Here is a 26,451-nt window from a genome sequence, read left to right on the forward strand (position 1 = left end):
ACAGATGGCTAACCGTTTCTTCTGAAAACGTCTGAATGGGTCGGGTTCACTAATGATTGTTAAACCAATTAGACTCCAACAGGCTTTTGCCGGATCACATTCCAGGAACAGATGGCTAACTGTTTCTTCAGAATCCAGAGAACAAAGAACACAGCTATAGGAGGTGCATATGTCTTCTTTTTAGAATATTACGAGTGCTAAGCCTGTCCTGGAAGAGTAGCCAAAAAAAACCTTATGTTTCGGCTCACAAGAGGATTGCCAGATCCATTTGAAAATTGGGGCCACCCAGCTAGAGCCCATCAAATGACGGTGAGCTTTCTTAATTAGAGGTGAATTTAGAGGAGCCCCAAATGTAACACAGGGTTGTTTTTGGTTGCAACAGAAGTTATCATAAAATTATGTGCGCAAGAGCAAAGACAAGCGTCACTACAGTATTATTCATGTTGATCAAACTTTCTTAAGTTTGACTAGATTTTTAAAAAAAATACTAGCTAGATTTGTACATTCAAATAATTTTATTATAAAAAAGATTCAATGGTTCATATAATTATATACTTTAAATATTAATATATTCTTGTATATATTTATACCGAGGGAGTAGTCACCTATTACAGGGCTTTGTATGCATAGCATGTTATGAACTGATAGCCAGGTAAAGTCGGTTTTGGCGCGGGAGATAGCCTGGCATGTATATATTTAGACGAGGGGAGTAGTCACCTATTCAAGATTAATTCGTCTTTATTGCTTCTCCTTCCTGATACATCATCTCGGATTCCATGCCCTAAGGCCATCTTCACTTCTCCTACGAGGCAGTGACCAAAGTAAACCAAAACATCATTTGTACTAGTTCTGTTTTTTTTAAATGCAATTCTCATTTTCTTTGAAGAGTCAAACGGTTTAGAGTTTAATTAATTTATAAAAATATCAATATTTAATACAAAATAAGTATTTTTAAATTAATTATAAAATTTATCTTTATGTGAAAACTAGTTGGAAATATAAATATTAACACTGTTCACTAAAAATTTGATCAAACTTAAACTAGTATTTGATCAGTATATATCTCAGTTAAACTTTTTTAGCGAGGGAGTACTGATGTATGAATTAATTTAATCATGAAGGAGAGAGAAGAGTCGATGCATTGTATGAATAATGAAAATAACAAGATAGAACGCTGAAATTTAGCTTATGCTTATGTTGAAAAGCAACACTATATAATGACTGATAATAAACTGTGCAAGTTCAATGGTCCCTTCTTCCGCGAACATGGTCGTCTCTTTTCCATCACCGTTTTTCCGTGGGCCTGGACATGCATCCTCTAGAGATAGAGAAGAAAGCTTTATAATCTGTTCGTTGACTTGCATATTGCGCTTCGTCGTGCGCCGCCGCTGCAGCCGAGACCTTTGCCGCGGCCCGCTCAGCCCTTGCTGCACACCAAACCTTTCTTTCAACGTCCAAATCTATGTTCTACTACTACAATATTGCGAAGGTGGGCATGAATGTAGTTAAAATTTCTCTTCACGTCCTAACCTGGCCAAACATACTCCCTTGAAGTGATCCTTATGGTACCTTTCGCCACCGAATGGCACCAGGTATCCTGTATCCCGCATCTCCCAGGTAATATCTACCTATATCAATAGAAGCCACAAAAAAATTACTAAGCACAATGTACAGCCAACTTGGTAAACACATGCTTTTCAGAAAAAAAACAAACTTGGTACACACAAGCAGCTTGTCATGGCAAGTCAGCACGAACCTGGTGGTGGATGTGGGAACCGTGGATGTCCCTGACAATCCTATAGCACCGCCATGTCATGGCACGCCCCCGCCTTGCCGGCACCGACAAAGGTGAAGGTTGTCATTGCAAGCAGATGGGTTATGCAGAATCTGTTGCACCCATTGCTTGCCAGTAAGCTTTGGTATGGGGCAATAAGGAATTACCAGGGCACTTGTATCAAGTACTTCAATTTTGTTACAAGTGCAGCTGCGGAAACCAAATCCTTCAACTCGTCAACCTGAGCTGAATTGTCGCTAGATGAAGAGTCATCAGAAGAGCTCATCTACAAGTTATCGAACCATACAAGTTATAGGGAAATGAGAGCCTAAATTTCAAAGGAAACAAATGACACTACAAGAAATGGTGCTTTACATGACAGATTTTTATGACGGAATAAGGAGTCATCATAGAATTATGTTCTTCATTCATTAGGTGATTTATCTATGACGATCTCAGCGTCATGGATTATTTTGACATATTTTGGCAATTAAGTGGTAGATCTATGACGGATACTTCATTTCGTCACTGATGAATCATCCAAACATGGCATTTAGGCGCTGAGTTTTTAGTTGCGGAGGTGGACTTTTTTTTTGGAGCAGAGAAAAAATAAAGTGTGTTTTTAGTTGCGGAGGTGGGCTTTTTTTAGCAGAGGAAAAAATAAAGCTGGCGAAAGGAAAAAAATAAAGATTTTTTTTAGTTGCCCAGGTGGCCTTTTTTTTTAGCAGAGCAAAAAAGACAGCTGGTTGGAGGACTTGAACCGCAGACCTCTCAAGTCCCAAGTTCAAAAACAACCACTGAGCTACGCTTTTGTTTTTGAATAGCATAGATCTGTTTGTCTATTTGAATAGGATAAATTGATTTCATGTTTTTTTTTGAGCATTAAATTGATTTCACGTTGACCACGCGCCGCCGCCCGTTCGTCCTATCTGGTCCGCACGCGCGCCGCTCTCGCGCTGCGCGCTCTCCTCTGCGCTGCGCTGGGAAGAAGACCGCCGCCGGCCGCTCTCCTCTCCGCCCCCGCCAGCGCACTCCTCCCCAATCTCTGCATCCGGCCGAGCTCCTCTCTGTCCCCACCGGCGACGCCTCTTTCCCGCCGGCGACGCCTCCTCCCCGCCGGCGACGCCGGCGACAGCTCCTGCCCGCCGGCGACGCCGGCGACAGCTCCTGCCCGCCGGCGACAGCTCCTCCCCGCAGGTAAAAACCGCATTCACAGCATGAGTTCCAGAGATCTCTAGTAATTATTTTGTACCAAAAAAATCTAGTGTTGGAAGGCCCAATGCAATAGCATATCCTTTTTTTTGTTTGTAGAAATAGTTCTGACTTAGTGGTGGATCCCAAAATCAGATGAGCAAATAATGTGGGGAGCTGCTAAACACCTAGGTGAACATATATTGAAAGGCATGGTAATAGCACAACCATCACATATACTACAGTTTTGTTATTTAGCTTTGATGTCATCATAACACCTTTTAAATTTGTATATGCAAATTTATATGGAGGTCGTTCATTCTGATCGTGTATATAAGTTCGTTCGAAAAACATCATTAATTATAATCGTATATGGTTTTCAGAATATCATTATACTTATTATAGTAGTTTAGATATAATGCACTTTTTAGATGAACCTTTTGTTTTTTAGATGAACCTTTCCATATGAATCACTCCTTGGTTGCTGAAAATGCTGTTGCACTGATACAATGCAGTTTGGCTATTTATACAAGTCATTGACATGGAGTATATAATCTAGACATGCATGCAAATCTGTTCCTTATTTCTACAAGTCATTAACATGGAGTATAATGCAGTAATATTTTCACTAGTACTGTATACAATTGGCACCTTGGACGTACGACCTCCTAATGAAACGATTTGGTTCCACCTGCACAATGGAATAGCTCTTATTTGGTTCCACCTTGGGCGTACTGGCATAACATGTTGTGACAGTTTTACTGATTTGACATGGATGGCAGAATAAGAGGTTTCCAACTTGTAACTAACTACTAGCACAAAACAATACCACCCTTTCACTGAACTAAAGATCATCAACAGTATACAAAGTTTATAGTTTTTACAGTATAGAGAAGCGGGAAAACCTTCATAGAAACAAGAATATAACTGAATGAAACTCATTGGCCTCTATTGTGGCGAACTGAACCTAGTCGTAGGCTAATCTAAAGCCAGATTGTAAATTCAACAGTACCCCGATGAATCAGATGATAGTCAGGCAATGACGGAACCACCCTAGCGGCGGGGTGGGGCGGCCGCCCCAGCTACCAATCCAAGACCCCCGAACCCCCTCTTCTTCCTTAGCTTCGGCTATCGGGCTACCGAGGAGAGGCCGCTCCGCCGCAAGAAGACCACTGGCGCCGAGCGAGAGCGAGCCGCAAGCACTGAGGCCTTGTTTAGTTCACCAAAAAACCAAAAACTTTTCAAGATTCTCCGTCACATTTAATCTTACGGTATATGCATGAAGTATTAAATATAGTTAAAAACAAAAACTAATTACACAGTTTACCTGTAAATCACAAGATGAATCTTTTGAACCTAGTTAGTCTATAATTAAATAATATTTGCCACAAACAAACGAAAATGCTACAGTAGCCGAAATTTTTTCATTCCGGCACCTAAACAAGGCCTGAGTATCGAAGAAGACGATGCCGAGTTCTACTAGGTAGTGGGAACTAAGCCTTTTTTTTTGTTAAGATTAGCCCAAGGGCCCAACAAGGGTCCAATTTGGCTCCCTAAATCTCCAATCCAGCAACACGGTCTGGCTCTTATGCTTAGCTTCCCGAACCACCAATTCTGTATTAACGCAAATGCTGCCACCATTGCCAGGCACCGCCCGTGGCTCACTCCGCCGCCCGCTGCAAGGAACCAGCCACGCGCTCGCCGCCACCCTCGCCGGCCGCTGCTAGGCGCCAGCGCGGCACACTGCTCGTCCGCCCACTGCCATCGCTAGGAACGATGGAGGGAGGAGAAGCGGAACTTGGCAGGGGTAGCAGCTTTGCCAGTTATTTAATTTATTTTGCAAATTTGAGGCAACATCTTATATTGTTCGTCCGTCTTTTTCACAATAACTTTTGTGATTTTAGTTTTTTCTATATTTTTTACAATCGTAGTTGATGAATACTGTGTGATTTGTGTCATAAGCTTTTTCGTTCATCTTCATGTTAGAACTCGCCCAGCTATAATTTTTTTCTGGCTCCGTCACTGTAGTCAGGGGTAACGAACTGCGCTGCACTGGACTAGTGAAGAACATGCGGACCCAGCAAACATTTGCAGCGGCAGTACCACAACAGAAAAGCATCAAGAAACCGTAGCTCAGGACGAAAGCAGTTGTGAAGCCCTTGGCATCAAGAAACCCTAAACCCTAAACCGTAGCTAGCAAGGGGGGTGGATGGGAACGGACCTATTGTTGACGAAAGATCCTTCTCTGTCCACCTCGGAGTCAGATCCGGCGAGGAAGACGACGGATTGGGGGAGGAAGATGACGGATCCGGCGAGGAAGACGACGGATTGGGGGAGGAAGATGACGGATCCGGCGAGGAAGACGACAGTTCCTGAAAAAACGAGCTTCAGATCAAACAACTAAAATCTGACAAAACACATCCTGTCATTTAAACATTGATGACACTAGTATGAGTGGAATGGAAGCTCCATTTTGGAGTCGAAGAAAATTAGTGTACCTCCGTTTAGGAACTCAGTTCTACAGTTCGAAATAAAGTTCTAACTCTAATTCTAGTTCCATCAGATGATGCCCTCTTGGGATATGACACTGTTACAGATATTGTCACTGAAGATATGCAGAGATGTATTCATTACTCGCCTTCGATAAGAGGCTTAAGTATTTATTCAAGCCAGTCAATATTCTTCTCCAAGTAATCCATGCAAATACACAAGCCCTGACATTGATTTCATCATTTTAACACCACAGAGAAAAGAAGCCAAATTATTAAAACTTAAGCCTGTAGGTTACTGAAGAGCAATAGAGGACGAGGAGCAACCTCCATTAGGGCCAAACCAATGTTCGAAATCTGTAAACAAAATCTCTAATTGCAACAATGTTGAATCGAAACTGGAGTGGAGTCTACCGACCTGAACGGGCATGAGCCAGCACAAGAAGAATATAGGGATGCTGATGTGTGACCCTCATTAGGAGTAGCAGCTCCTACTTCCTCTACAAATCCAAATAAAAAACCCAAGGCGAACAGAACAACAGAAAACAGATTTAGCACGGCAGAGATCAGAGGAACAGGGGATGTGCGAGATGCTCACCGCCAACGACGGGGAGACTACTCTAAATTTTTTGTCCTTCACGTTAGTTTTATCAAACTGCATGGCGAAAAGTCAAAAATACCCTTAGTTTTGAATATGTAATTAATATTTTTTTAGCATCTTAATGACCTTAAATGAAAAACTCAGAACTAGAAAGTTGTAGATTTCGACGATATCTACTCCCTCCATTCCAAACTGTAAGTCATTCCAAAAATCTTGAAGAGTCAAAGCATCTCAAGTTTGATCAAATTTATATGATAACATAACAACATTTATGATACTAAATATAGATCATTAGATTCTTTATTAGTTATATTTTCATATTAACATCTATTTTTTGTCATAAATCTTTCTATTTTTTTATAATATCGGTCAAACTTGAGATGCTTTGACTTTTCAAGATTTTTGAATGACTTATAAATTGGGATGGAGGGAGTATATTTTTTGCATAAAAATTGTCTTCGTTAATTATGTACAAAAAATATGATTTGATATGATAAATATGTCTTAGAAAAAATCATATTTTTTATACGGAATCAATTAAAAATATTTTTTATATAAATATTCTAGATCTTAGTGAGATCTATAGTTTTGAGTTCTTTATTTGAGATCGTTAAGATGCTCAAAAAAATTAATTGCATATTCAGACATGACGATATTTTCGACTTTTTATACGTGCAGTTTAATACCGTCAGAGACGAATCTGACGGAAATGGTATAGAGGGCAAAAGAGTTCTGAGTAGTGACACCTGTGAGAACTCAACTTTTTTAAAAGGCTTTTAGGTAATTACCAACTTTTATAATGGCATACACGTAAAAGCCTTTAGTTGGTGAAAAAATTTGGATTTGGCTACTGTAGCACTTTCTTTTGTATTTGACAATCATTATCCAATCATAGACTAATTAGACTTAAAAGATTCATCTCGTAAATTATAGACAAATTATGCAATTAATTTTTTATATAAATATGATAGATAATGACTTAATGCCAACATAAACTTGGACAAAAATTCACGCAATACATGTCAAACCATGTTTGCTTCATTACAGCTTTTTTATATAAAAAAACATGTAAGGAATGAAAGAAGCTTTATCAAAAAAAAACGTTTGTGGTCAACTACTAGTATCACATGCTTCAGTGAACAATGTGTATCTATATACTCCCTCCATCCTAAAAAAATGAAATTTTTTACTTTTGAGACATCTTATTTGACCATATGTCTTATTCGAATTTTTTATTTAAATATCATCTTTGTTTATTATGACTTATTTTATCATTAAGTACACTTTAATAATTGTTTATTTATTTTATAGTTTATAGAAATTTTTGAATAAGATGAATTAAAATAAAAAATGTCACTTTTTTTTTGAACAAAGGGAGTAGTATATACTTTGATTGATGAGATGGAATCACATCCATTAACTCAGGCTGACCGCAGATCGACAGCAACGAGGTTTGTTACATCAGTTGGCACTTGGCAGATCATCGTGTGCCAAAACACGGTCCCCTCGCCGGCCGAACTCGTCCAGCGACAGGGCGTTTGCTACAATTGCGACATGATCACTACGTGTGAGTGAGGCCACTGCTGCCTCTGATCTTCTACATCGAGTTCTTTTGAAACATGAGAAAATAATCGAGTTCTTTTGAAACATGAAAATGAGAACTTCATGGTCAATATCCAGTAGAAAACAACAGAAGACCATTAACTCTCACTGGATGTGAAATGTGATGTTTACAACGAATCCTGTGGTCCAAATGAAAGAACATTTCTTACACCATCTTTTTTTTTTACAGCAACATTGCTGCAGACATGCAAAAGGAGAAAGGACCAGTACTGACAAGCACGAAGCTGCCCAAATCGACGGTTTCTTTCCCCATTTCACGGACTGCAACAGCTTCGGACCAGTACTGACAGGCTCAATGGCTGCCTGAAACCAATGGCATTAATATGGTGCATGTATAGTGGAAACCAATGGCGTACTCGATGGATGCTGCATTTCTGATGAATAGTGGAAACAATCATACAACAACAGCGCTGCTCAGACCACTGGTAATACTGACAAAGTCACACTGGCGACGGCCTGGACATCAGGAAATGGTTTCACTTCAGGCGATGACGGGTGATGATTTCTCAACGACAAGAGTAAGGAGCAGGAATGAGCCAAAGGAGATGACGAGGGACGCGGCCATCAGGATAAGCATGGCTTCCAGCGTGATGCTTGGGCTCAGGAAAAAGATGACTGCGATGGCGCCTGACTGCCACACCTTCAGCTGTGCAAAGGCAGCCTCCTGCATTGGCCATGGTGTCAAATTCGAGTATTTGTTGAGCACAAGTAGCTACGGCAGCAAACAAAAAAAATCTATAATACCCTTGAAATATCAAAAGACTGAACTCATATGCCAGCAGATGAGATGAAAGCCCAAATGTGTACATGAAACACCAAACAAAAAACACTAAAATAAGATTACCTTGACATCTTCGAACAGCAGCCCTAGTAATGCACTTAACTGTGTATTCAAGACACCATCACCCACACCCCACAAGGCACCTATGAATAGTGGGATCGCTGCGCCAAGCAGTCCATCCATTGGACTGTGGGCAAGATAAAGGTGAGTAAACAATCACAGCAGCAGTTAAAGGCACATTTGCAGAATGGCTTTTACAGAAATCAAACCTGTAAAATAGAAGCAACCAGAATAGGACTATGGCCTGAAGAATAGCTCCAACCGACACTATAAATGCTGCTGAGCGAAGTCCGGAGGTCAATCGTCCAGCAACCAATGAACACTGCAATGACAGCCATGTTCCAAGAATCAGGTAAACATGTAGTACAGTAATTCTTTCAGTAGCTTGGAATGGTATGGTTCTACATTGCAGATAACTGGAAAACAAGATATGCATTGGTTGCTAGTGTGACTAGTGCACTTCAGAGGTTATTGCCTAAAGCAATGGAAGCAACAGGGCAAAATGTGTAAAGAATGTAGATTGAAAATGGTAGGCCAAATGTATCTGTTAAACGCTGTCTACGTAAAAGATGGTTAGTCATTCAACAAGTAGCTCATTTTCATTTTACTTACAACTACATCAGCTGCACCATAAATTGCCATGGCTCCACCGACGCCGCTGATGCCAAGAACAGGTGTTACAATACTCTTTGTGAATACAGCCCTTCAGAAAAATCCACGGAACCGTCTTAGAAATATGCTTACTAAGAAGTGAACAAGCATGGATGTTGAAATTGACATAGACTACTTACCAAACAAATGCCTGTTGTAAACCTGAATATGCTATAAGAGGAATGGTAAGAAGCATTCTTTGGTCCTTAAGTGGTGCAATGATGTACTTTAACATAACTCCAAATGAGGAATGTGTTGGGGTATTATCTCTTTTCTCATCTCTTTTCGAAAGTAAACACATTAATACAATGCCCACAATCATACAACCAAGAAACACAGCAAACAGAAGATTTTTCCCTGTGACACTTCCACCATCCTGAAGCGATATAGGAAACAGAGGATCAAATAAGATGGCATATCAAAAGTAATAACAAATATCAAGTGAAGATCATGCTACTATAGGGTAAGTCATGAACCTTAATTTAGCTATAGGCATATAGCTACTAATTGTAATTATCAAGAACATAATGCCAAATGTAAAAAAGAATCTTCAGTTTAAAATATTACAATGTGATGCTAACCTTTCCATTTCTCAGCAGAGCAAGCGAGATCAAATTTCCAATCACCTACATCATTCACATGTAAGTCTAAGTTAGAAACTATTGTACTGTACAGGAGACATCCAGAGAGAAAGAGACAGTTCAGTTTAGGGATGAAGAATAAATACTAGAATATCTCCGAGCATGTGAGCTCTTGGACAATTCTACCTGTGTGCTAGCAAACATTCCCCAAAACTCCCCATTGAAGCTCCCTAAAGTTGGACCCTCTGGGAAATTATTTTCTCTTGCATGACTGAGCGCAGCTGATGTAAGGTATGTACCCTGCAGTGCAATGTATAGGTGCCTGAGATGGAAAGAAACAGGGAATACAACATTTCACAGAAAATCTAGGCAACAGCAGTACCTGCCCAACCCAAATGATTGATGCAGTAAAACCAAGATAGAGTGAAGCTGGCACCATTGTGTACCTGAAAATTTGTCATCTAAGTTAACATCACATGAAAGGCATCATATTGAATGTAATGTAACTTTCTGTTGCATTTCATACAACTGAAACACCCACTAGATTAGGAAGCACATCAGCTAGGATCAAAGGCTATCCATATCCAAACAACTTATGCATATCAAAGAAACAGGAAAAGCATTTCCCTGGTAGCTTGTCTGATATGTTACCAGGAGAGATTCCCCACTAGGGAGAGGCCCAAAAGATATCGTGAACACTAAATTCAAATACACTTTCTTAGGAACCCAGGGACCTGAGTATCTTCTAAGTCAATTATGGACAGGAGAAAGGCTGCATAAAAACGTAACACATATACTACCTTATGTCCCATTGACATGGACTAGACCAATCAATGGACTGAAATTTGTGCATCCTCCATCAAATACAAACTATAGCACACTACCAAACAAGAGTTGATCAAGTAGAAATCAACACTCATCACTCAACACAAACGAACATCATCACCTAACATGTAATTTGATCAGAGAGGTTTCTACCATGCATCCAAGTCCAATCCAATAGGCCACCACAGCATAAGCAAACCATCTTTCAAATCAGACAAAGTGAGATCATAGCCGGGAGCACACCAGCCAAAGGCCCATGGAGATCTAGATGTTGAACAAGAAGGCGGAGATGTTGTTAGGTGACCGTGGACAGGCAATGTAAACTGATGTCCCAATCACCCGAGGCCGAGGGGCAATGTCAGAACTGAAAGTAACACAAATGCTACCAAAGAGGCCAAGACCGACTACATCACACGATCAGAATTCAGACAGGAGTTTACCAAGTACTCCGTAGCATCGACACTCGTTTCTAACCCAAACCACGCTGCCTGCATTTTATCAAGGGCCTTTTTATCGAACAGGTACCACGCGTCCAGTTCCAAACCAATACACGTCCCCAAGGCCCAAACACTAGCACAGGCTGCACAGGATCCATGTCTGCCAGATAGGATCGCGACCCAAGACGCACGCACCATGTCGGGACGAGGTTGGCGAGGATGAAGAGCACGTATCCGCTGGTGCCGACGATGAGCGCGCGCTTGGGGCCTATACGGGTGACCACGGGCGACGCGACCACGGAAAAGAGCGTGAAGGAGGTGTACAGAATCCCCATCGAGACGGTGCCCAGGTCGCCCTCCTGCACCACCACGAGCCACCGCGTGGATCACTGATGAGAACGAGCAACACAGGAACAGGAGGGATCGAAGAATCCGCGAGTGCGGAACGAGAGAGGGAGAACCGGCGCGTACGGTGTTGACGGAGCTCTGGAGGTTCTGGGCGGCGCTGTAGGCGGAGAAGACGAAGAGGAAGGCTGCCGAGAGCACGTGCGCGTCGGCGGCGTGGCTCCGACCGCCGCCCGCCGGCGCGGCTATGAGCGGTGAGGCGGCCTCCTCGTCTTCCCGGTGGGCGTCCATGGCTGCGGCCAGCGAAGGGACGTCTGGCGCGGGAGAGTCGAGAGCGCGGAGTGAAGTGAGGGGAGAAGCTTCTAGAAGCTCTTATAGTCGGGGGACTCGAGGAGGAGGAGGAGGAGGTCCGGTCCGGTGGCCGGCGCGGGAGCGGAGGAGACGAGACGAGGCAGGCGGCCGGGCGTGTCGAAGGGTCCCACAGGGCAGTGGCTCGCTGGGTTGTCCGTAGCGGCCGCTTGCTGATGATTTCCTGCGCTTTTTGTCCGTGTGTTCTTGTATGTTTCTTGCCGTTTGCGAATGGATTATTCAGAGGACGGCGCACGTGGCCTCGTGGGTCTCCCAAAACATTCCAAGTGGATAGTATCCTCGCATCATTATCCAAGCTAAACAACAGGTATTTTTGGATCATTAGACGGCAACCAAGATCTGAAATCGTTGCCGAAAGAAAAGGTTATTTATGGCTTCTTGTGAACTCAATTTTTAATGTGGAAAAAAAAACAAAATTCAGTTTGAGTCTCTTTTTTGAGAGAGAGAGAGAGAGAGATGGTGCTCTCCGCGCTTGCACGCAGTAATTCAGTTTTGAAATCATATATCACTAAGGCCTTGTTTGGATGTTGTCGGATTCACCTCAATCCACATGTATTGGAGTGGATTAAGGTGGAATTTAGTTTAATTTCCACTCCAACCCACCCCAACACATGTGGATTGATGCAAATCCGACTACATCCAAACAAGGCCTAAAGGTGTGTTTGTACGATGACCATGTATCGCCACACTTATGTGACATCCTTTACTAAATGTTTGTTCGTCACACTTAAGCCCTACAAATGTGGGCTAAGTGTGGCAAATTGGGACAGTCTAAGAATTTATGACTAGTCTAAACTATAAAAGTGGCAAATTTTGGCTATGAACCAAATACCCCACAATGCTACATGTACTTTTTGTATTTTGAGTCTCTTCAAAATAATTTATTGCAAATGTGTCACCAACCTCTGTAGCGCCCCCCCCCCCCCCTCTCTCTCTCTCCAGATGCCCCATACCACTATGGACTTAATGGGTTTAAAAGAGCATCTCCACCGATCCTCCAGTTCCCACACCCAAAAAAATATATAACCCAACAGGGAAAAAACTGTATTTTTTTTTAGAAGAGGAGGGGAGGGGAGCTCCAGCAACCCTTCACAATCCCATCGCCTTAGGCCTTGTTTAGATCCAAAAGATTTTTGAATTTTGATACTGTAGCACTTTTATTTTTATTTGACAAATATTGTCTAATCATGGAGTAACTAGACTTAAAAGATTCATCTTGCGATTTACAAGAAAACTATGTTATTAGTTTTTATTTTCATCTATATTTAATGCTCCATTCATATGCCGCAAAATTTGATGTGACGAGAAATCTTGAAATGTTTTTGGTTTTTAAAGTAAACTAAACAGGACCTTATGGGTCTCGTAAAAAATACTGAGTGGTGGTGGAAGAGCGGTGACACTCAGAGGAGAGAAATAACTGGATGGAGAGGAAAATAAAAGATAGTTTATTGGATGGCAAATGCTGCTCAAATGTCAGATGAGATATTGGAGGTTTTTCATTCGGTTGGAGATGAGATATTTTAGGGGGTGTTTGGTTGCGGTGTTAAAGTTTAACAAATACTGTAGCAGTTTTGTTTTATTTGATAATTAGTATCTAATTATGGACTAATTAGGCTTAAAAGATTCGTCTCTCAAATTACTCTTCAGCCGTGTTTTTAGTTTCATAAATAGTCTATATTTAATACTTCATACATGTGTCAAATATTCGATGTGATGAGCGGTAAACTTTAACATGCTAAACCAAATGGGGCCTTAAAACCCTCAAATAATCATAGCTCCCCAATAAAAAGTTTTGGGGTTGAGATTTTCTTATCTTGAGCCCTAATTGTTGCATCGAGTTTTGCTATTTGCAAAAAAAAAAAACCCGAATATTAAGGCTGATGTAAGATGCTTGGCTTGTCTTGGTTTTTCATAGGCTAAGACAGTAGTTTTGCAATATTTCTTGCAAACCGACGATAGTAGAGGGTTTCTTGCAAACTCTGCAGACTTGCAGCCCTATGTAAGAGTAACTCCAACAGATATGTTATCCATGTTATATAGGCTATTTTTACATTTTTAAAGCAAAAAATAAAGTTCAACAGGTGTGCTATCTGGTTTGCTAAAATAGCAAGTTTGTTATTCCTAAACTTTCGCTTGTCATATACACTACTACAAATATTTTTAACCGAGACGGGCGTAAAGGGTTTACGGAGGTGGTTTTTGCAACCGCCTTGGATCAAAGGTCACAGTTAATATGACTTTTTTCGAGGCGGTTTGCTGCCCGCCTCGGTAAATCAAATAAAAAAATAAAAAACTGTGGATAAGCCTGGCAAGCCCATCCACTGTCGAGAAGCGCTCCGGATTTGAGCACCTCCTCACCGGGACTACTGCTCCTCCCCGAGGTCGTTGCACCGTCAATACGAGGGAGAGGGAGCACCTTGGCCAGATCCGCAGTCGCACTGGAGGAGGAAGGGACCAAGCCCACGCGTTGTCGGGGGAGGCCTCCCTGAGCGCCGCCATAGTCAGATCCGGCTCGTCCTTGCGCCTCGCTGCTGGATCCGGCTCCTCCGCCACCGGATCCAACTGGCGGCTGCGCGGCCGTGCGCCACCACATGAGGAAGAGGGGTGCGCCGCCGCATGAGAGAGATGGAGGTGCAGTGCGGGTGAGATGGAGGGTCTTGGAGACTAGGAGGGAGAAGGGAGGAGGCGCCGGGCTAGGAGAAGGGAGGAGGCGTTGGGCTAGGAGAAGGCTGAAGAACTTAGGGTTTCTTTTTATATAGCCTGATTTCTTATCGGGCTGAGTGGGCTTCGAAGTGGGCTCGGTCATATTAATCGAAACGGGCTTTATAAGAGGCCCGCCTCCGAAAATGGGGGTATTTTTTGGAGGCGGGCGTCTTTATAAGACCTGCCTTGGTTAATAGATTTTAAGAGACGGTTATTTTTAATCGCCTCGATTAATAAAAAATAACTGTCTCCGTTAATCTAGGCATTAACTGAAGCGGTTAAAAAACCTGCCCGCCTTCGCGACCCATTAGCAAACGCTGCGCAAAAGTTTTTCTGTAGTAGTGATAGACATGTCGTCCTCACTAGCTATCTTATACAAAGGCTGTTGTGAAACTTTATGCTTTAAGTGAGTTTTTTATTTTACACAATGGCTAGATCTGATAGTTTAGAATATAATTTTACCTAATCTCTTAGAATATAATTTTACCTAATCTCTTGAAGATGCTCTGGTCTGCACCCTGTTGGCATTCTCTCGGAGCCTCTGCCAATGCGACGTTTGGAGCCTCTGCCAATGCGACGTTGACAGTCGTCGGCCTTTTCTGCTCTGGCCACCGTTGGACTCATAAATCACATCCATGCACTTAAGGCGTGTTTAGTTCTCAAAATATTTTGTAAAATTTTTCATATTCTTCATCTTGCGGCATATGCATGGAGTACTAAATATAGATAAAAGAAATAACTGATTATACAGTTTATCTATAATTTACGAAACAAATCTTTTGAGCCTAGTTAGTCCATAATTAAACAATATTTATCAAATAAAAACGAAAATACTACTATTCATATTTTGCAAAAAAAAAATTTAGAACCAAACTACTATGCCATTCTGGAATCTGGATAATATCGTACTCAGACAGTCACACTGATAGCGCCATTTGTCAGGTGGCACGTCTCTTATATCGAATCACGCAAGCACCCAAAATGCTGACGCGATACCTACTCTACTCCGATCTCCGACCGCTTCGGACACGTCAAGAGCACTCACAATTTGGCATTATTTAGTTCCCAAATATTTTTGACTTTGACTACTGTAGCACTTGTATTTGAAATTATTGTCTAATTATGAACCAATTAGGTTCAAAATATTCATCTTGCAAATTACAGATAATCTGTGCAATTAGTTTTTATTTCCGTCTATATTTAATGTTTTATACATGCGTTTAATGATTCAATATGACAAAGAATCTTGAAAATTTTGGATCCTTAAAACAGATCCGATGTGTTACCTGATGCACCAAATTTGATCGTCTTAAATAAATAATAGAGTTTTCCGGAAGCCGTTGCACGAAAAAAAAAAAGAAAAAGAAAAACTATACCCAGTTCTGCAGCACAGCGAAGGAATAGCATTCACAATATTTCAGCATCATCATCAACATAAACCAATTCAGCGAAATAACTTCCATATCTTAACTAGAAACATGATACATAAAAAAGTAACTATACATGCGCAAAATATATATAACCAAATATAATTTCATCAAATACGACCTGAACCAAACAATAAGACGATACTGCATAAGTTTACACTGCTTAGAGGAGTTGGTCCACTAATTCATGAGGGACGAGGATGTCCTAGATCTTAGGGAAATATTTCCTATGGATGATTCCATCTAGCCGCTCCTTAACCAAACACCATTGAAAATGAAACTGAATTATCTTGTCATCTGAACCAAACGCCACATAAGATTATGCCCATAACTAGATTCAAACAACAACTAGGCTTGTTCGAGTTATGTATTAGGTCCCAAATGTCCATGAGACATTAACTCGAACTTTTCACGGTCTTTCATATGACATGGCAAAGTAGCAATGATATTGCTATCTAGATGAGCGATTTAGTGATTGACAGACCTAAGTTTACCTAAGAAGTATAGTACATGAGGAAAGTGATAATGAATATGGCACCCCAAATACAATGCCACGTTATTATAATCCATCCAAGCATGTATCTAAGCCTTATAATGCATCAAACCCATCTGAGTCATCCATACATTTATTTATTGAAACCAAAACCTAACAAACAACCCATACAAGCATTAAGCCATCCAATTCATTGAAGCCCTAATCCATCCAAGTATGTGTCTAATCCCCAATCCATCAACTCATCTTACAAATTTATTTAGCAATACCAAGTCAAAGTGATTACATCCATGTATCTATTTATCAAGACCAAATCCATCAATGCATTCAGGGTTTGAGAATTGACAAATTCACCCATGCATTCTAGGGTTACATAAGGGAAAGCTTAACTTGGAAATGAGGGGGAGGACACGTGCTTGGGCATCTAGAGGTGCCGATATCAAAATACATGCCACACCCAGGGAGGAGCATTTGGTGATGCCAAAACCATCCTTGAGGAAAGGAAAGAAGAGGAGGTGCCCACGCTCATGGACTCCTTTGTGTGGAACTAGAGATCGCTATAACAAGGAAGAATCCAACATGGATAGAGCCATAGAGGTCACTAGGGGCAGAGGTGGCTTGTGTGCATTTGTGGTAGATAGAGACATTAGGACACTAGGGGTTTAGTTGTTTTGAGATGGTTGACGAGAGAGTGAATAACCAATTTTACATGTGTGTATCAGATATAAAAAGTGGTGGAAAACTGTTGAGCCAACTATCACTTCATTTGGTTGGGCCGGCCATTGGTCAAGATTGTAGGCCAATCCCTGCGAACCACCTCGGCTTGAGAGAGAATCCCGATTTGCTAGAAAAATGGGTGTTCGGTTCAGTTCGACCGTGTTTATAGCCTGGTCAATTTAGGGAATGAAACCATGTGTCCAATAGCATGGAACAAACCTCGGGGGCAAAGACGCAAGGGTGTGTTTGGTTCAAGAGATCACCCATAAGAGAGTGAGTGACATGTCAAGGATCCACTCAATCCCTCCCTAGATAAGATCCCTAGGAGATTTGACCCCTGTCAACCAAACGATAGGAACCCCTCGAAGATTTTACTCAACCAAACAAAGCTTATAAATTACCGTTGAAACCAATGCCTCTCACCTGCATAAGGAATGATGGTTGTTGTTACAATATATTACTTTTTACCTGTTATAAGCAATGGGTCTCATGGTCTCAACCTAAGGACATACATCTACTACCTCCATCTACAAAAGAACATAACTATGGTATCTATACCCATTAAAGTAGTTCAAGTTTAGTTAAGTTTTGAGTAAATAATATTCACATTTATATCTCCAGATCAGTTTTACTACTAAAATATATTTAATAATTAATCTAACAATATTTATTTTGTATCATAAATTTTAATATATTTTCATTCCTCAAAAAACAAGAATACGGGTTGATTGATGTGTCAAAGACTAATGCTCCTTCGAAGATTTTGATAGGTAAAGCTGTGGCCCAAGAACCCACTACATCTAAGCCCAAGTCCAAACTAGACCCAAGAATGCTGGAATGAGAATCCTTACCCGTGACGACCATGCATACTTTTCTGGGAAGAAGTTCACTTTAGGTCCCTCAACTTTCGCAAAAGTCTGTTTTTCATCCTTGAACTTCAAAACCGGGTAAAATACATCCCTCAATTTTTGAAACCATGCATATTACGTCCCTGACATGGTTATGAGCGGTTTTGAAGGCAGTTTTGTCTTTTTCATTTTTATTTATTTTGGCTGAATATTTGTAAAATTATAGTAAATCACATAAAATTCATAAAATAGTAAATCTGATTTTGTTGGACTCCAGATAAGTAGATCTACATAGTGAACATATAATATAGTATGTTTTAGTACAAAATTTTTATTGTAGCTTTAGAACTGTTTTTTCTATAATTAAATAGAATAATTCATAGCTATAGTTTGTATGGTCCAATTGTGGTGAATTTTTTATGTTAGACTAATTATTATATGTTTAAACTATGGAAAAAAATTCATACTCATTAGATCATGTATAACTTAGTTATAGATTTATTATAATTTAACAGGCATAAACCTAAATAAATCTATAACTAAGTAATACATGATTCAATGAGTATAAAATTTTTACTATAACTCAAACATAGAATAATTAGCTAACCATATAAATTTCATCACAATTAGACCATAGAAAATGTAGCTATAATTAGTCTAATTAATTACAGAAAAACATAGATCTAAAGATGCATCAAAAAAATTTGTACTACAACATACTATATTATATATTCAATGTGTAGATCTACTGATCTAAAGTCCAACAAAATTGAGTTTTCTATTTTATGATTTTTATGTGATTTACTGTGATTTTTCAAAAAAAATCAGCCAAAATAAATAAAAAGAAAAAGGTAAAACCGCTTTCAAAACCAGGTCAAGGATGTAACGTGCACGGTTTAAAAGTTGAGGGATGTATTTTGTCCGGTTTTAGAGTTCAGGGATGAGAATCAGACTTTCATGAAAGTTGAGGGACGTAAAGTAGACTTTTTCCTACTTTTCTGACCTATGTATGCCTTTCCTCGCCTACTTCGTTCTTGCTTTCCAAAGAAACTTATTTTCTACTTGCTGTGGCTAATACCCCATAAATTCATTCTGAGTAGAGCTTTCTAGCAGATTGATTGAGCTATGTAAGTAAGTACGTGATGAGAATCTTGTCATCAAAGTGAAAGCACATCTTTGAGTATATTCTTTTCTAGATGGATGGAGTATAAATGATGCATGTTGATGATGTTTATCAATAACAATAAAGTAATGGTATTATTTCTTGGGTTCATTATTTCTACTTGTGTCTGATTTGTTATATGAGAGAAAAACACCATACAATAACTAATAAGCCATGCTGATAAGTTCATATAGTTAGGGAAATAAACTCTTCAGTCGTCCGCAGCTCGCTCACTGGGTCACTCTCCGAGACTCCGACCACCGTCAACCCGCAGGAAGTGCAGATCTAACGTCAGCAAGTAGCTGCGCTGCCAAGCAAAGTAGTATCTTTTGTTTCTTTTTGTTTTGGTCATTTAATCCACTCAGATTTAATGGTGTCACAGAGTTTTACGAATATAAATATACATACTGTATTAATAAAGAGAGATGATAAAAGTTTCATAAGAGTAGAGACAATTTCGTGAAGTATAAAACTATTCCTAAAATATAAATGTGTTTCCATTGACGATGACCTAAGTGGACGCTTCGTTCTAAAATCAAAAGGATAAAATCAGAAAGCTCAAAAAGTTTAGGCAAAATCACCGTTGCAGTCTTAAATAGAGGTAGAAACACCAAATTTCCAAAATTTAAACGACTCATATAGGCTCGAAGAAACACTGAGTGAATCATATATCCCCCCACCCACCCCCACCCCGCACACAATGATCTCACATCAACACAGGTTGGTCAAATACAAACTTGACGGGTATCACGTAAACCTCTCCCTCAAAGTACTTAACGGCCTCGTCAGTCCAACACGGTTTTAAGAGAAATTTACAGTTACGGATGCCATTATTTATGCTCGGTACCACCACACCTCTGAAATAATCATGGCAGTACATTTTTTTTCCCTCTCGGTCTCAAGAAGTGCAACTATCATCATCAGATGTGCGTTGTTTTCATCTTAAAATAGTATATACACTTCCTTGATGTTTCCGGAAAGAAATCCATCCAAGATCCGTTAAAATTAGCACTGGCATTCCCCTACCAGAGGGCATATAGCTAAATATTTTGCACCTACCACTTGCGTCTTTCCTCTGTTTTTCTTCTAGCACGCCACTCGATTAGACTCGCCAATTCTCGCCGATGAAGCTACACTGCTACAAGCACTAGACGAATGACAGAATTCAGATGCTATGATCCGCCCCTGGCTATGGTAATACGGAACTCCCCGATCAGCGGCGCTGCTGCTGCCGCAGCCGGCAGCCAGAGGACACAGAGAGAGGAAGGTGGGGGAGAGGAGGCCGGAGGCGCGTGCGAGCGTGCTTACCAGGAGGGAACGAGGTTGGCGGCGATGAAGAGGAGGTAGCCGGAGGTGCCGACCGCGAGCGCGCGCTTGGACCCCATCCACCGCACCACCGCGGAGCCCACCGCCGAGAAGGCCGTGAACGACGTGTAGAGCACGCCCAGCGAGATGTCGCCCAGGTTCTCGTCCTGCGCGACAGACAAGCACGGCCGCCAAAGCCAGCCACGGGTGAGGGTGAGGGTGAGAGGCACGCGTCTCTGGCGGAGCAGCGCCAGCGGCGCTTGCCGGCCGGCCGGCGGGCAGAAGCGGCTGGTTGGGGTGGGTGCGCGTACCGTGTTGACGGTGCTCTGGAGGTTCTGCGCGGCGTGGTAGGCGAGGAACACGAAGAGGAAGGCGGAGCTCAGCAGGCGCACGTCGCGGACCGCCCCCGTCGTCGGCGGGGCGGGCGCGCGGCGGGCGCCGGGGCCGGGGACCAGGGGCGCGGCCTCCTCGACGTCGCCGGTGGCCGCCGCGAGCTCGGCGTCCGCGCCCGCCATGGAGACGTTGGGGACGAGCAGGCGAAATTGGGGGGGCGAGGAGGTGGTGGGTGGCGTGGCGTGGGCAGGTGGCGTGCTCTCTGCGCTCTGCGGTTTGCCGTCTGTCGCCTAGCACAAGTGATTGTTCTGCTGGTGTTCTTCGGGCGTGCTTGTGATTTGGGGGAACGGGAGGAGGACGACGATGACGACGGGAGGATGCCGGCCGCGATTAAAAAAAAAAACTATACAAGTCACGGCCGCTTATGAGACGATAGCAAATCCATACATAGTGTTTGTCAAAAAAAAAATCCATACATAGTGTAAATCGATGACAAGACATAGAAAATTTTATTCCGTCTGCAAATTATGCTCGGTACAGCTCAACTTCACTAGTAAAGAAAATAGCTTTATGAACAACTTTTTAGATGAAGCTGAGCAGTTTTGGACAAAGTGTTTAGTAAAATAGCTTCACCAACTACTTCGTGCATAGATGAGAGAGAGAAATGAGGGAGAGAACTACTTTTTTCAGCTTCATCTCAACTCATATCTTTATGAGAGGAGAAAAAAAATAGTTTCACCCATAAAGTTATTTTAGAAATAGGTGTTTGACAAAAAAACAGCTCATGAAGCTACTGTGAGTTATACCAAACAGATCTTAAATTTAAATTTTGACTCTCGTCACATTGCCGCCTGAGCAGTAATGTGAGCTTTTGCCGCCTGAGCAGTAACGTGAGTTTTTGCCGCTACTCCTACAGCACCTATGCGTTTGAGGCGTGAGGGAAATTGCAATTCCTATTATCCTCATTTTCACTCATGTTTCTGAGTCACATGTTCATGGCATTCTTTTTTGGAAAAAAGAAAGACAGAGTAAAGTGCAAAGATGGTCCTAAAAATTGTTCCGGATTTAATTTAGACCAAACTTTTAATTGCGAGAGAAAAATGAGAAAGACGCCATTATAGGGAATAAGTGAATGACAGGTTCCGGGTAACATTACAGTTATTTTCATTTTCCACTGTCTGCCACATGTGGCCAAACAAAGCAACCACGATATGAATGGTGAAAAGGAAGGGGACATGAACGCCAAGTCAAAAAAAAAAAAAAAAGGTCACCGTCAGCACTCATTAGACGGTTCTGGGACTCCATGAATCAAAGTGAGTTTGAGGGCCTAGTAGAACTACAAATTAATAGTATGACAACACCGGCCAAGTTTAAAAAACGTTGAAAGAAAACATTCACGAATGCTGAGTTGCTAGTGATCATAGAACCACAGCTTGCTATCCTGACAACCAGGGCAGTAGTGTTTACACTTTTCCTGTAAAAAATAGATATACACTTCTGTAGTGTAAGAAAGTCCATGTATTTGTCTAATACTCCGTACAACATATTCAAGATTTCCCAACTCAAAGCACCACATCTTATCAACCCAATATCAAGCCGATTTTCATCTTCCCTGTCTTTTCACCACTACAACTTCAGTTGAGCACTGCAACTTTTACATCAGTTGTTCAGCAATGGTTAGTTCGATATAACAAGGCGATGAAATACGATGTCACAACTCACATTTGGCGGGAGGGACATTTTCCTCTCATGTCAGCTGTGAACACAGACACAGTATGAGGCACTCCAAGCTGCTGATAGAACTGACGAAGATGCAAGGATGGACACCTGCCTCAGGATCTGACGGTCGATGGCTTATCGATGACAATTGTGAGGAACAGGAATGCGCCACATGAGATGAAGAGGGCTGTCGTCATTATGATGAGCATGGCTTGTAGCGTGATGTTTGGGCTCAAGAAGAAGATAATGGCAACAGCAGCGCATTCCCAGACCTTGCACTGTGCAAAGGCAGCCTCCTGCGTTTGCCACATCGCGAAACTTAAGTATTTGTTGAAGACACCGTTAATGAAATTACAAATCAGTTCCAGATGTTGAGAGAGAGAAAATCTTCAGACAGAAAATGAGATCATGATATCAATTACCTTGGCATCTTCAAACAGCAATCCGAGAACTGTGTTTAATACTGTATTCAACATCCCATCACCAACACCCCATAAGGCACCTATGAGTAGCGGAGCTGCTGTGCCAAGCACTCCAACAGTTGGGCTGCAGCATGACAACGATGAGTGCACTAAAATAGCAGTGAGAAGCACAGCTGCACCATAACATTTTAAAGAAATCAAACCTATAAAAAAGAAGCAACCAGAATAGGACTACACCCTGGACAACAGTTCCAATCGACACTATGAATGTAGCGGAATAAAGTCCAGAGGTCAAACATCCAGTAACCAATGCACACTGAAATGTCAGTCATGTTCCAATGGTCAGTTAAAAACATGCAGAGGGACTTTTTATTGATTTAGAATGTGGGGTTTTAGGTTTTAAATAACTGAAGAATAAGATATATCTAGCATTCACTAGTGTGACTAGTCACTAGTACACTTCAAGTCTTCAATAATTCCTGGCTATAATAGCCACATCAGGAGTCTTGGCAAATGAAAACAGAAATATAGAGTACATCAAGAAATGGTATGAGGAATTTACAATATTTCTTAACATTTTGGCGGATGGGAGGATAAGATAACTAATTCAGTAATCAGGGCGTTGTTATTTCACTTACGATTGCATCCGCAGCACCATAGATTGCCATAGCTCCACCAACTCCAGATATGCCAAGGACAGGTTTTACAATATTCTTTGTGAATACAGCCCTTCAGAAGAACCCACGATTTTTCTTTAAAGAATAACATATATAGTAAGAAGGAGAGCAACAACCTATGTTGATAACAAAATTGGTTACTTACCAGACAAACGCATGTTGCAGACCTATATATACTATAAGAGGGATAATAAGAAGAATCCTTTGGTCCATGAGAGGGGCAACAATATACTTCAACATCACCCCAAACGAAGAGTGGACAGGATCAATATTTCCTTTCTCCTCTCTTTTGGAGAGAAAACACAGGACAGGATCAATATTTCCTTTCTCCTCTCTTTTGGAGAGAAAACACATTAATACAATGCCCACAATCATGCAGCCAAGAAATACAACAAATAACATATTTTTCCCCAGGACACTTCCCCCATCCTGAAATCATATGAGAGAATCAAAGGATAAGGAAAAAGATGACAATTTAAATGTAAATGTATATCACACAAAGCAGCCGAAGTGCAAACTAGAAGTTAATAAAGAAAATTCAGAGGAAAAAACAACAGTAAGCACTGATCCATTTGCATGACTAGCAATCCCTTTGTTTCACAATATTTGTCAAGGTGTTAAGGAAGAAATATCAATTTCATGTGGTATATGTTTTTTCTCAAACACGCAGGAGAGCTGCGTAATGTTATATTAAAGAAGAGGAAAGAGTGTGAGAACCCTTATAAATAACACCCCCCCCACCCCACCCGCACACACACTTGACTACTTGAGTATACGCAGAGGAGAAGTTCACGAATATGATCATGTTTTCCCTAATTAGATGGAACAGGATGCCCATCTATTAAGAATAAGCAAGGTCAAATTCGTTATATATTACTTAAATCTATGCCATTTTGGTACATGTCTGCAGGATAAGTATTTTGTAACAGAGGGAGTATTTATTAAGTAGCCTTTAAAATCTGTAGGGGGTTCTGGTTATCGCTAACATCAGGACAACCTAGAGTAGTTAAATACTGCGAAAGTTAGATGTAAAATGTTAAATCGACTCATTTTCAGGACTGCCACAACCTTATGAATGCTGGACCAAAAGTCCATAATACTCATGAATCTCAACCTTATTAGAAACATGATACTGAGTGTAAAGAAATTGTCACTTCCCCAGAGTCTTTCCATTACAAACGAAAAGCAATTGGCACTTTAGAATTGTCTAATAGAGACTAACCTTTCCGTTTCTCAGTAGAGCAAGCGATAGCAAATTTCCAAGCACCTACATAATTGAAATGCAGTACAATAAAAAAACTGTTGTACTGTATAAGACATGAGTACAGAAAGAAAAATGTGCTGTAGTTATGTTGTGAAGAACAAATACTTGAATCTCTCCTGGTGTGTTTTCACTTTTCAACTAAGAAAACCTCTTAGAACTGTACCTGCGTGCTAGCAAAAAGTCCCCAAAACTCTCCAGTAAATTTCCCCAAAGTCAGTCCCTCTGGTAAATTATTATCTCTTGCATGACTAAGGGCAGCCGATGTTAGATATGTACCCTGCAGTGTGAAACATAGGTATATAAGACCGATGGACTCACATGGAACTATGGAAGCTAAACATAGTTCATGGGAAAATAGAACAGTTACCTGCCCAACCCAAACGATGGATGCACAAAAACCAAGGTACAATGAAGCAGCCACCATTGTGTACCTGACAAAATTGTATTGAAGACAATGTTACATGAAACACCCACTAGATAAGGAAGCTTTTAATTATTTCGAACGACTGAAACACCCACTAGGTAAGGAAGCATACATCCTAGAGACAAAACCTACCCTGGTATATAAGCTGCATGTATCAAAGAAAATGGAAATGCCTGGCAGATTGTTCAGTAGCATATCAACTGAACAATTCTCACAGCCTGTGAGTCACAAACTGCAATACATACTGAATCGGAACACATTTTTGTTAGAAGAACCTGCTTCCTGACCCAATTTTGTTATTGGCCAGAGGGGGGCTGCATAGCATGCAGAGTGGTGGGAATCTAACACTTCTATGTCCCAATCACTTTACTGATCTGAATTGTGCATCCTCTACTGAACTGAACATGAGCAGTGGTCAGATAGATGCTGAATCAACATTCATTCCTGAACTTCCCAAGCTAGGAAACGTTACCGAACAAGCTCCAGGCATCCAACCCAAGATGGACGCACCATGTCGGGGCGAGGTTGGCGAGGATGAAGAGCACGTAGCCGCTGGTGCCGACGACGAGCGCGCGCTTGGGTCCCAGCCGCGTCACCACCGGCGACGCGACCACGGAGAAGACCGTGAAGGAGGTGTAGAGGATCCCCAGCGAGACCGTGCCCAGGTCGCCCTCCTGCACGACGAGAAAACTGATGAGATGAAGAGGAAGAGGGGGGGACAGAAGAGAGAAGGGAAAGCAGAGCAGAGGGTCAGAGGGTGTGTAGACTGTGTACCGTGTTGACTGTGCTCTCGAGGTTCTGGGCGGCGCTGTAGGCCGAGAAGACGAAGAGGAAGGCCGCGGAGAGGGTGTGCACGTCGGCGGCGTGGCTCCGTCGCCTTCCGCCCGCCACCTGCGTGGGCGCCGCGAGGAGCGGCGAGGCGGCGACCTCCTCGTCGCGGTGGCCATCCATAGCTGCCGCAGCTACTCTGCCCCCTGGCTCTGGGTCTGTGGACCTCGCCGATTTTCATTTTTTTTTTCCCACGCCGCGCAGGCCACTGCACGTGGGCCCACGATGAGTGAGAAAAATGGTGGTGCGGTCTGACTGCAGTGTCCGGCTCCGGCCGTGCAGACCCTCCCTAATCTCGTGACGCGTGTAAATCGTACGGCAGGTGGAAAGCACCTGCTTCATGGCTCCTTTGTATGACAGTGGGCCACACTCTCCGCGGACCCATCCGTTGACCGAACGGCT

At 41.8% G+C, this 26,451-nt stretch overlaps 2 protein-coding genes across 9 annotated transcripts; both read right to left on the minus strand.

Moving 5' to 3' along the window:
• LOC8068861 (UNC93-like protein 3) lies at nt 7,736-21,108 on the minus strand. 2 transcript variants are annotated; one of them, XM_002443336.2, is made up of 10 exons: nt 20,694-21,108; nt 20,386-20,549; nt 10,134-10,197; nt 9,938-10,051; nt 9,752-9,796; nt 9,311-9,546; nt 9,132-9,222; nt 8,729-8,841; nt 8,523-8,646; nt 7,736-8,342 (listed from the first exon to the last, which is right to left on the minus strand). In XM_002443336.2, exons 1-10 carry the CDS (start codon nt 20,895-20,897, stop codon nt 8,160-8,162), a joined length of 1,338 nt encoding a protein of 445 aa, XP_002443381.1. In that variant the 5' UTR covers nt 20,898-21,108; the 3' UTR covers nt 7,736-8,159. The 2 variants fall into 2 exon arrangements, with proteins under 2 accessions (XP_002443381.1, XP_021301978.1); XM_021446303.1 differs by lacking the exons at nt 20,386-20,549; nt 20,694-21,108 and adding exons at nt 11,209-11,372; nt 11,485-11,864.
• Nucleotides 21,971-26,235, minus strand: LOC110437665 (UNC93-like protein 3). Of its 7 annotated transcripts, none has more exons than XM_021466223.1 (12): nt 25,996-26,172; nt 25,732-25,895; nt 25,165-25,228; nt 24,961-25,074; nt 24,756-24,800; nt 23,679-23,962; nt 23,495-23,585; nt 23,060-23,172; nt 22,857-22,980; nt 22,547-22,730; nt 22,438-22,471; nt 21,971-22,360 (listed from the first exon to the last, which is right to left on the minus strand). In XM_021466223.1, exons 1-10 carry the CDS (start codon nt 26,170-26,172, stop codon nt 22,548-22,550), a joined length of 1,359 nt encoding a protein of 452 aa, XP_021321898.1. In that variant the 3' UTR covers nt 21,971-22,360; nt 22,438-22,471; nt 22,547. The 7 variants fall into 7 exon arrangements, 5 of the variants coding, with proteins under 5 accessions (XP_021321898.1, XP_021321899.1, XP_021321900.1 ...); XM_021466224.1 differs by having other exon boundaries at nt 21,971-22,366; XR_002455573.1 differs by having other exon boundaries at nt 22,438-22,730.

This window comes from Sorghum bicolor, chromosome 8 (genome assembly GCF_000003195.3).
Source record: "Sorghum bicolor cultivar BTx623 chromosome 8, Sorghum_bicolor_NCBIv3, whole genome shotgun sequence".
Lineage (NCBI taxonomy): Eukaryota > Viridiplantae > Streptophyta > Magnoliopsida > Poales > Poaceae > Sorghum > Sorghum bicolor.

What these genes read in the sequence shown, in the direction of transcription:
- LOC8068861 (XM_002443336.2), bottom strand. Translation starts at nt 20,897, where the DNA reads ATGGCGGGCGCGGACGCCGAGCTCGCGGCGGCCACCGGCGACGTCGAG. An exon ending in ATGGTGCAGCTGATGTAGTT is followed by an intron (nt 8,842 to 9,131) that starts GTAAGTAAAATG and finishes CTGTCATTGCAG; the next exon opens with TGTTCATTGGTTGCTGGACG. An exon ending in TGGTTGCTTCTATTTTACAG is followed by an intron (nt 8,647 to 8,728) that starts GTTTGATTTCTG and finishes TCTTGCCCACAG; the next exon opens with TCCAATGGATGGACTGCTTG.
- LOC110437665 (XM_021466221.1), bottom strand. Translation starts at nt 26,172, where the DNA reads ATGGATGGCCACCGCGACGAGGAGGTCGCCGCCTCGCCGCTCCTCGCG. An exon ending in GCCAACCTCGCCCCGACATG is followed by an intron (nt 25,229 to 25,731) that starts GTGCGTCCATCT and finishes CAATTTTGTCAG; the next exon opens with GTACACAATGGTGGCTGCTT. An exon ending in CTGCAACATGCGTTTGTCTG is followed by an intron (nt 23,586 to 23,678) that starts GTAAGTAACCAA and finishes GTTCTTCTGAAG; the next exon opens with GGCTGTATTCACAAAGAATA.